We start from the raw sequence: 11,441 nt of genomic DNA on the forward strand, positions 1-11,441 counted from the left end.
ACAATAATCAGATGTATCAATAAGTAGAGTATAAAGTTTTATAACTTGACCACAATGCGTATTAATGTTAATTGTTATATGTTGCAAAAACTGCAATATATAGGTAGGTAGTGCATTGACTGTTTGAAAAGGAAGCTATAAAGATATAATTAACGAGACAACGATTGCGCGACATTAATAGTATGTAGAGTTTATGAAGCGTTTGTAATTGAAGCATACTCAAAAAATATGTACGGCCATTGTACCGCGTACTTGCTACCAGATATTTTGAATGGACTACTACGACACTATTATGAACATAAAACTCGTGTGTTGTTGTGTAAAAAGCAGTGGTGGCTCAGTGGTAAGGACTTGGGACTTCAAAACGATAAATCGGGCGTTCGAGACCAGGAGAGCTTGCAGGAAATAAATTGATATTTCAATAAATTGGTATTTCAATTTATCTGCGCAAGATGCGCATCATTACTGCTTGAACGGTGAAGGAAAACATCGTGAGTAAACCGAATAAGTCGAAGAATAAAAAGGTTGACATGTGACATCCGCCAACATGCACTTGGCCAGCGTGCTGAGTAGATAATTTTCTATTTGTCAATTTATTAGTGAAGCGTAGATCCTCCTCGTTTTTTGAACTCTTTTCTCTTCATTTTCACTACTTCTTAAAAATATTCATAATTGTTTGGTAAGTTCACGTAAAATAATTTATAGTAGATAATATATAACCAACATAAAGCAATTATCGGTACCACCCCCTGATATTATTATAACCGCATGGCCGCGTCTCTCATATAGCATAATCCGCACCAATTATATCCGTAACAGAGTGGGCAAGGAAATATTCCGGCATTATAATTTAATCGCTTCATCCATCATGTGTAGTGTAGGTATGTAAGTTGGATTGGTGTTATGAGACAGCATTATTTTATATAGCAGTTTAGTAAGAAGATGATAGTATTATGATAATTAACATTTACAGTAAGTAAAGTAAAAACACTTTATTGCACAGTACACACAAAAATAGTAATAATTTACATAAATAATAGTTTAAAACAAATGTACAATTTGGCTGTTTAGTTTTACTCGTTGGTTTGACTATAGAAGATTACGAGGTTTTATTATATTGGCCGGATAGAAATTTTTGATATTGTCAGTCGTGATACTGTACTTTAGTACAGTTTTACGAAGTTTTTTCTTAAGATCTTTTACTGATATAGGGTTTTGATGAAGTGAAACAATACCTATAGGTATATAATATATATACCTATTATATTTTGTAACTTCTACAAAACAATACAATGAAAATAAGTACATTCAGTAATTATTTTAACTATTGTAGATATGCGAAACACCTAATTATTTTGAAAGTCAGGGATTAATTATTTCCTTTATAATAATTATGTGTTCTTTGGTAACTTGAAGAGTTCGCAAGTAATTAAAAAGTTGCCAAATTTGAGGGTATTTCTGTTTGAAACTCTATGGGGTTAAGTAATTTAAGATGCTTGTTCTGTTGCTATGGCAACGACAATTAATTGCGGAAGTTGTTGTTTATTACTGATACCCACCTATTATACATTTTTGTATATAGTTTATTATACATCTTGTAAACAATTCGTCTTCTTGTATGTTTAATATTATAAAATTTACTTTGTTTATTTTGCACGGCGGGTGCAGGGTGGTATATTACTTATTAATTATTTGAATTGGTAACTTCATTTTAGAACAAAAATTTATTCAAAGTCAAATGATAAGATCATCATCATCATCATCAGCCTATTATGTTCCCAGTGCTGGGACACGGGTCTCCCGTGAAAGGGATCGAACCGTAATCCACCACGCTGGCCAAGTGCGGGTTTGTAGATGACACAATATGTCGTCGAACTTTTTGACATGTCGGTTTCCTCACGATGTTTTCCTTCACCGTTCAAATGATAAATACTTGGATTAATACTTCAATTCACCACACTCGATCACCATAATAATTCACGTAACAGCACTTATAGTGCAGTCGGGAAATTGTTCCATCTTCACGCTGTTTATTAGAATATCCGGAAAATTCGATCGTTATGTCACCCGTGCATTACATTGTTTCGTATAACGCAAGTATGTACTATGTAATAAATCGTGAATTCAATAATAGCTTGTATCATGTGAGAGAATTGTTTCTATAAAATATATTATACTAGCTGCGGTTTCACCCGCGTGGCTCCAGTCCTGTTGGTCTTAGCGTGATGATATACATATATGTATATTATATAGCCTATTAGCCTATAGCCTTCATCGATGAATGGGCTATGTAACACCGAAAGAATTTTTCAAATCGGACTAGTAGTTCCTGAGGTTATCGCGTTCAAACAAACTCTTCAGCTTTTAATATTAGTATAGATAAATATAATAAAAAGCGCGATGCGGAAATTTTAAGAATGAAATGAAAATATGTATATTTAAATTTAATTAACTTAGTTTGTAAACTGGGTTGAGTTGCTACGCCACTTATAAATGATAAATTTATTTGAACACAAGAGTCTTAGTACTTTTATTTCATTCAATTGTGATTAATAAAGCCTCCTATCATCTTATTCTTTACTAGAGGTCCGCCTCGGCTTCGCCCGTGGTACATATTTCGCAATAAAAGGTAGCCTATGTCCTTTCTCGGGTATCAAAATATCTCCATACCAAATTTCATGCAAATTGGTTCAGTAGTTTAGGCGTGATTGAGTAACAGACAGACAGACAGAGTTACTTTCGCATTTATAATATTAGTATGGATTTAAGATATCCCTTAACTATGTTTATTACAGGAAATATAATAAACAAAACAACGACTTATTTTCGTGACGTATGCCGCTACGGTCAATAACTCTTCAAGATAATGACTGAACTATTTTACGTAATTATTACAAAAAAAAAGAGTTTTAATACCGATGCGAAATGAATGGCCGTATCAATTGCACGTACAGAGCAATTAGAGCACATAGCGGGAATAATTCGAGATGTGCGCACACGCAGCGCGGGCGATCGATGACGTCACTCTATTGGTGGGTCTATACTCTATAGCCTCACTATCATATATCTTATATACCTATAAAATTCTCGTGTCACAATGTTTGTCCTCAATGGACTTCTAAACCACTTAACTGATTATAATAAAATTCGTACACCATGTGCAGTTCGATCCAACTTGAGAGATAGGATAGTTTAAACATGTAGATACCACGGGCGAAGCTGGGGCGGACCGCTAGTATATGTATATTCTGTGCTATGGGTAATGGTAATTTTGATGTTATTGGAAGTAAGATGTTTTCGGTTTTTTTCTGATATATGTACTTGGGTAAATTTTATAGGTACGTTTAGCTTTAAACGAGCTTCTATAATTCGAGATGTGCGCACACTCAGCGCGAGCTATATCCATAACTAGCTGCTCCGCACGGTTTCACCCCCGTAGCTCCACCCCTGTTGGCCGTAGCGTGATGTTATATAGCCTATAACCTTCCTCGATAAATGGGCTATCTAACACCGAAAGAATTTTTCAAATCGGACCAGTCGTTCCCGAGATTAGCGCGTTCAAACAAACAAACAAACAAACTCTTCAGCTTTATAATATTAGTATAGATACATGGGTTGATCCAAAAGTAATGATAATCGACATTAAGCAACTTGATTATTGTTAAAATATTTATGCATATCTCTAGATAGTCCTCTTAATAGAAAATGTACTTCATTCATTTTTTTCTAAAATCAGAATTTCCTTAGAAAAAAAAACTTTGACAACACCCTATCGTCTTTAAATTTCTTGCTTTCCAAGGTGTTTCTTGTGCCGAACAAAGAGATAGAAATCGCTAGGAGTTAGATCTGACAAATCGGGTGAGTATTCAAGCAGTTGCAGTACCGATTTTTGAATGGCAGCCATCGCAACTGACGCCTTGTGATCCGATCTTCTTCTCGACGGGTAACATTCTCGGCATCCAACGTGCGGAGACCTTTTTCATTTGTAATTAGTGTTTGAGAATGCTTTGAACGCTCAAAAACTAATTTCCTGTGTCCTCCACTATATGCCTGATGGTTATACTCTGATCCACCAACACGATATCTTCTACTTTTTTACATTATCTTCAGTGAGGGACGAGGATGGGCGACCTTTGCGATGTTCATCTTCCATGGATGATCTGACCTGTTTAAACTCCTGGACCCAGCGTGCAACGATGGAATATGGAAGAGCATACTCCCCCAATGTATCCACCAAGTGGATGTTTACGTCTTTGATACATATTTTTTTCAAACAGAGGTGCTCAATGATAACTCTAATCATTTATCGCCGCTTTTGATGCAATCTCTTCAACAGTTCGTATTCAAATTAATGTAACTCCTTGGAAACATAGCCTGCTGATAAGATTTTTTTATGCTAACTTAGTGAGTAAACGAGCAAGCAAAAAACATTTACTTTTTATTTTTATGTGCACAGGAAATACCCGATTATCATTACTTTTGGATCAACCTAGTAAAGTGGGAGTTATTTAGTTCTCAAATTTTTCTGATATAGGTAGGTTCCTGCTTTGATAAAAGTAGGCAGGTATTTTTCTGATGTAGTGAGTAACCTGCTAATTAAAACGTTGTTAAATTGGTGTGTTGTTTTGTTGAATACATTTTTAAGTTTACGTAAAATATGATTTTTAATATAATTGAGGCCATAAGATATGGAATTATGCGAGTGTTACATTATAAATTACGTCAATTTTAATATGTTTTTATAATCTAAATAAATTATAAGTCTACTATCTGTTGAAAATATGTTTTGAGCATTAGTAATATATTATTTATTATCTTTCACTCAGTAGTTGTGAAATCAATATTTTAAAGTGAGCAATTAACGTATTCAGAGCACTTAACAATGATTAATAAAATTTTAATTATCCATTTCCACAATGTATTTATTTTGCAACACATTGTGCATTTTAATAGCTCTTAATTAATAAAGTATATTATAAAACTAATGTAATTATATTGTATAATGTTTAATCTTCAACAAATTATTATAATTATAATCATAATTACAGTACTCCAAAATTAATAATGCGCATGCAAATCTTCGCTAATTGTCGTATTTCCAAAATGTATTTCATTTGACTTAACAAATTTTACTAAATTATGCATGAAGAAAATGCATTTAACCACTCTATATACATATCGTCTTCGGACGCTCCGGGAATATGACAGTTACCGAATAGTGACGAAGATTTCTATGCGCATTATCACTTTTGGAGTACTGTATGTACACGCATCCGTATTTTTATTTGGAACTTCGAATAGCGTATACGTACATTATCAGACCTTAGGTTTGTAGCTAGATTATATGATAGGTACTCGTAATATGTAAATGCAACATATAATAATATGTTAATTGTTTATTACCATAATTTGATCGGAATCGGCTCAGCTGTTTTTGCTTGTTCGAGGCACGGTTTTCACATTCATGTAAATAAAATAATTAAGTAGAATTTATTTTAAGAAATATTTTCCATATTTTAAGGTATTTCTATCATCTACAAAATGTAAGTAGATGTCTACTAGTTTTTAGTCTGTATCTTATGATATACAGTCTATGTAATTTCTTTTGATCAACAAAAAAAATTCTTACCAATTTTATATATGCCGCGGTAAAGCTATTGCAATTAGCATGCCTTCAAGCCACACCTCCGTGTCCGTCGGAGTGGGGAGCGTGAGGTTTTTTCGTTTTAATTAAGCGTTTGTAGCTTATAATTTACTTGTGAAATTGATAGACGGAAAACTGTCGTAAATAGCTTTATAAATTAGTAAGGATATTCTGTACGCTCTATTTAATATATGAATATTGTCGCATTAATCTTTAAATACCACTTTTGTCCCATATTATGTCATTTTCAAGTGCAGATATCAACACAGTTTATTGTGATATCAATTTTGTGTAATAAAGAATTTAAATAAATTATAATAATAATACCCTGAAATTAAGCATACTTTATACTTCAAAGGACGATTAGTCATATATTTGTGTGGAAATGAAAGAAAAATTTTGTATTCGTCTAATTCAATGATACATTTTCTTTGCAAGAAAACGATCAATCTTCAGTGCGCTGATAGTTCTTGGCTTTTTATAAGTCCTAGAGCAGATCCTCGTTGTTATATATATATCATTGGTGACTGGAGAATAAGTTCTATTTATCTGTTACAATTATTTATACTAGCTGTGTCTGGCGGCGTTACACGCATTGATCCGCTCCTACTGGTCTTAGTGTGATGATATATAGCATTCATCGATAAATGGACTATCCTACAGTGAAATAATTTTTCAAATCGAAGCCGTGATTCCTGAGATAAGCGCGATCAAGCAAACAAAAAAGTCTTCAGCTTTGAAATATTAGCATGGATAAGATACAGTATTTAGACAAAAGTAAGTAGATAGGTAAAAATTTAACTATAACAAAGTTTTAAAGTTTAGTTTAGATACCAGTTAATACTTAATGCATCGCTTAAAAGACCATACTCCGAAAAGCTGAGCAAGTCAAATATCAAATAAATAACTATCAAAAGTTTTATTAAATATCAATTGAGCACTCATTAATAAACAGTTTGTAAATATTATTAATAATAAAAATACAAGTATTCATAAATAACATTTATTAAATAATTTGCCCATTCACGAATTTAAATAGAATGACGGAACAGAATATTTTTATTCACCGCGATGATAACGTTCGCGGTATGGTTACGTGCAAAAAGCGCGAAGATTTGTTACGCAACGTTAAATATTGCGGTGTAATGAAAGTGTTTGCCGGTCACACTTGACCGTTTACGTGTGATGGCTGATGAGTGCTTATTTATAAAAATGTATGAAGAATATGATAGGAAATCTGTGTATAGTGGAACAAGTATAAGAGAGGTTTCGAGTAATGTTAGCTCGTCTTAAAACAATTTAAGCTACTGTGGAAACAGGATAATGTTTCAATAATATACTTTCCAATTCTATGTTATTTGTATATATCGATCTATGGTGAGCTTTAAACTACATGCAATGCGGGGTATATTAATAGAGACATTATCTCCAAAACGAAACAATTTCATCGTGTTTAATATTATTTATGCTATTTTTTAACGAATTGTATAATAATTATTATGATGTGCTTAATAAGCGTTCACGTTTATTATGTAATTATAAATCTAATCGAATACTATTTTGTATTAAAAAGAGTTCGTATTTTAGTGGAGAAATAGCAATTAACTACAGTACATTATGTCCATTTCAATTTCAGTTCAGCGAACGCAAAGAAATGGGAGGTCGAACTGGCGACCCTCAAGAGCAATAACCTTCGGCTAACAGCCGCTCTACAAGAGAGCACTGCCAATGTGGACGAGTGGAAACGGCAGCTTCACCAGTATAGGGAGGAGGTGGCAAGAGCGAGACATTACGCTGGCAAGGGTGAGTCGGAAACTATCATTCCGATCATTCCGTAACTATAACAGATATTAAAAACTTTAAACTAATATCTTAAGTACTTTACCTAATGAGTAAAAATAACACCTCTTAAAAATCAAACGAAATAGGTATATCGTATCAAGATATAATATTTTGTAAATGCCCTGCCAGTGCCCAGTGATTTGGCAGTAGAGTCAAATATTTCTGCAAAACAAAAATAATTCGGTGAAGGAGTGCCTCAATCTGCATATCCAAGTTTGAGCTAAATCAAGGGATTAAAATTAAAATAAGGATTTTTAATGTAAGAATAACAAACATCCGTACAAGTTTTCTCGTTTAAAATAGTAGCAGGATGTTGTAAATATAATACTTTGGTGATTTTTTTTCTTTTTCTACCTTCCTTTTTTATTTTTACAAATAAATATTGATATAGGTGGAGATGCCAATGAAGTGGAACAACTGAGACAGCGCGTTGCCCAACTCGAGGCGGAGTTGACGCAGAAGAACGAGGAATTGGCGCAAATCACCAAGTCCAAGAAGAGTGAACAGGTAAATATATATTACTAGATTTCAACAACCTTATTATCAAGATAGCGTTAATTGCACAGCATCCCTTTTGGTCTATACCAAAATAAACTTTATTATAAGCAAACAGGGTCTAAAATTGCTCACAACCACAATATTTCATTAAAATACAACAATGAACCTTATCATCTATACACAGATATTAAAATAGCACAACATGCAACGCATTCCAAAAAAATGTTGTGTGGTTTTATGAAACCACGGTAAAAGTGAAACTGTTCGAACGGTTCCGAACACTGCTTTGTGTAGCGCATGTCGCGTGACGGTCGAATGCCGAGTAGGTATACCTACTCGGCAGCCGCGATACACGCCACATGCGCTACAGACCAAAAAGTTTGAGACGATGTAATAAAAGTTTCACTTTAAAAATTATTCCATACAAATTTAATGATTAATTTCCATACAATTGTCAACCGTATCACAAGAACGCAGAGTTTATAATTGCACAAATACGTTAACCTAACCAATTTACTTCAATACAATACTCAATAGGTAATTGAAATAGAACAATGAACCTTATGATCTATACACTAAGTTTAAAATAGCACAACCGCGTCCCAAAAATTAATTCCATACAAATTCAATGACTAATTTTCAAACAATTCTAAACCGTATCACAAGAACGCAGAGTTTATAATTGCACAAATACATTAACCTAACCTGACAATTTACTTCCATACAATACTCAATAGGTAATTAAAATACAACAATGCACCTTATGATCTATACACTAAGTTTAAAATAGCACAACCACATCCCAAAAAATCAATTTCAATACAGTAAATTCAATTATTGCTGCCATACAATTGTCAACCGTATCATAACGACGCAGAGTTTATAATTGCACAAATACATTAACCAAACCTGACAATTTACTTCCATACAATACTCAATAGGTAATTGAAATAGAACAATGAACCTTATGATCTATACACTAAGTTTAAAATAGCACAACCGCGTCCCAAAAATTAATTCCATACAAATTCAATGACTAATTTTCAAACAATTCTCAACCGTATCACAAGAACGCAGAGTTTATAATTGCACAAATACATTAACCTAACCTGACAATTTACTGCCATGCAATACTCAATAGGTAATTTAAATACAGCAATGAAACTTATCTATACACTAAGTTTAAAATAGCACAACCTCGTCCCAAAAATTAATTCCATACAAATTCAATGACTAATTTTCAAACGATTCTCAACCGTATCACAAGGATGCAGAGGCGAAAATGGCGCAGAGCCAACTGGAGTTAGCGATGGCGGCGCAGGACGGACAGCGGCAGGTCATACAGGCACTGAACGATCAGCTGGCTAGGCAGATTGATGAGCTGGTAAGTTTATTATATGAAAAGCTTTAGAATAAAAAAAATTTTTTAATAAAAATTAAAAAAAAATATCTAAAATTTTATCTACTACTCAATGCTAATGACCATTTTATTTCTGAACAAACAATCCACCTTTCATATAATGTGTAGTATGTTGTACCCATAGAACAGTAAAGTAGATAGAAGTGTGATGTGGGCGTGGCCCACGTGTCAATGATAAGTTTAGATCACCTAACTTGCTCTCAGTTGTGCGCAGAAAAATATTCGAGTCGGTTGTCAGCTGTCAAACCTTTTTTCCATATTTATTCATTAATTAGGACGTGTTGTTCGGTATAAAGAGTGCAAAAATGATAGCAGACGAAATAATATCAGCAATGAAGGCATTTCATACCGTCGGTAAGTCTTATTTTAATTTATTTTAATTATATTTTATGTTATAACTTCGCTTGTCGTAATTTGTCAAAATTGTATACAAATATCTAGTCAAAATGAACCTTAATCCATAAGAAATTAGTACTATTATAGATTGAACAGCAAACAAGACTTTCTGGAATATTATTGCAATAAACAAACGAATGTCGCATTAGTGATGCTTGTGGTGCATATCGACAGTATCGATACTTTAGAAAAGACAAACATTATAAATATTAAATTTTATTTTATTTTTCCTTAGCTTTCATTTGTCTAATTTATTTATAGATTTCCCAAAGAGGCTAATTTAAAAGAGAAATGGATAAATGCAACGTGACGAGTTAACTGGATGCCGAACAGTACTAAGCGGTCTAACAAAGGCCACCGATACATCAAACCTACGGCAGTTCCAAGATTTAAAATAATGCATATTTTCTGTTTGTATTTTGTAAATATAGATTTATACTATTCTATTCCGTTTTTTATTTAATAATAATAATATAAAAAGACGTACTTAGTAGTAATAAACATACTCCAAAATGTGACGCATTATACTATACTCATATAAAAGAAAGAAAAAAAAATACACAAAAAATATTTATTTGTGAATTATCGATAACAAGGCTGACATCCCTCAGAGCATAGCATCAGTTAAATATCAAGTTAATGTCATTAATGCTGAGTGACACAAATTTCAACCTTATCTCTATGTGTTGCGTTTCAAATTTATATCTATCGAAAACTAACGCCCTCTGTTGTGGAGTAGCTGAATGTTTTCGAATTTGAAATTTCTGTGCAATGAGAAACAAAGCAGCTAATATACCTAGGGATGTTATACTAAAATAAACCGTAACATGGTGCGTTAGGGTACATATTGAAATGCTGAATTTATAACCTAAGTCAGTTTTTACTCAAATTAAGCTGTCCAATCAAAGGCATAGTTTACTTGTAGTGTACTGTAACTATCGGTTTAAATGTGTGGGTTTGGCGACACTGGTTTTCATACTAATTAGACATTACAGCACTTCTATATGTTTTTACTGTTCTGTGGTTGTACCTAAGCCTCATAATAAATTATATCAATAATTAACGATTTTTAAAAATTCTCCTGGCAAGAGAATTTTTAAAAATTGTTTCGTTGCATATATTTTTAAAACGGAATGTTTAATTTCAGCAAAATTTGCTATCTCCAATATTTCAAGTCTTGTAATTTCAGAAAAATTTTGCTATAGGTATCCAGAATTTTACTCTGTATAACATATACGTGTATTGTGTTTCCAGTCAACAATCCACCGCGAGATAAACACGGCGCTAGCGACATGAGGCGCGGCGCGCGCGGGCCCGGGCGCCGTGCCGCTGCCGCTGCTGCTGCGCGCTGTGCCCCCCGCGCTCACACACACCACACACGTGCATACAGGTGCAGTACATACAGGTGCAGTACATGCAGGTGCAGTACATACAGGTGCAGTACATGCAGGTACAGTACCGGGCCCGGGCGCCGTGCCGCTGCCGCTGCTGCTGCGCGCTGTGCCCCCCGCGCTCACACACACCACACACGTGCATACAGGTGCAGTACATACAGGTGCAGTACATGCAGGTGCAGTACATACAGGTGCAGTACATGCAGGTACAGTACCGGGCCCGGGCGCCGTGCCGCTGCCGCTGCTG

General features: G+C 34.1%; 1 protein-coding gene across 1 annotated transcript in view; it reads left to right on the forward strand.

Moving 5' to 3' along the window:
* The window catches only part of homer (protein), a 64,994-nt gene extending 53,797 nt beyond the window's left edge, over positions 1–11,197 (forward strand). Inside the window, exons 7-10 of the mRNA XM_090115225.1 lie at positions 7,281–7,447; positions 7,878–7,993; positions 9,252–9,368; positions 11,055–11,197. Coding sequence (XP_089971351.1) covers positions 7,281–7,447; positions 7,878–7,993; positions 9,252–9,368; positions 11,055–11,096 — 442 coding nt within the window. The 3' untranslated portion in view covers positions 11,097–11,197. The remainder of the gene's footprint in view (positions 1–7,280; positions 7,448–7,877; positions 7,994–9,251; positions 9,369–11,054) is intronic.
* Positions 11,198–11,441: the final 244 nt, after the last annotated feature.

This window comes from Colias eurytheme, chromosome 22 (genome assembly GCF_061535395.1).
Source record: "Colias eurytheme isolate Ceu_HAF_F1 chromosome 22, ilColEury1 Martin Lab GWU primary, whole genome shotgun sequence".
Taxonomy (NCBI): Eukaryota; Metazoa; Arthropoda; class Insecta; order Lepidoptera; family Pieridae; genus Colias; species Colias eurytheme.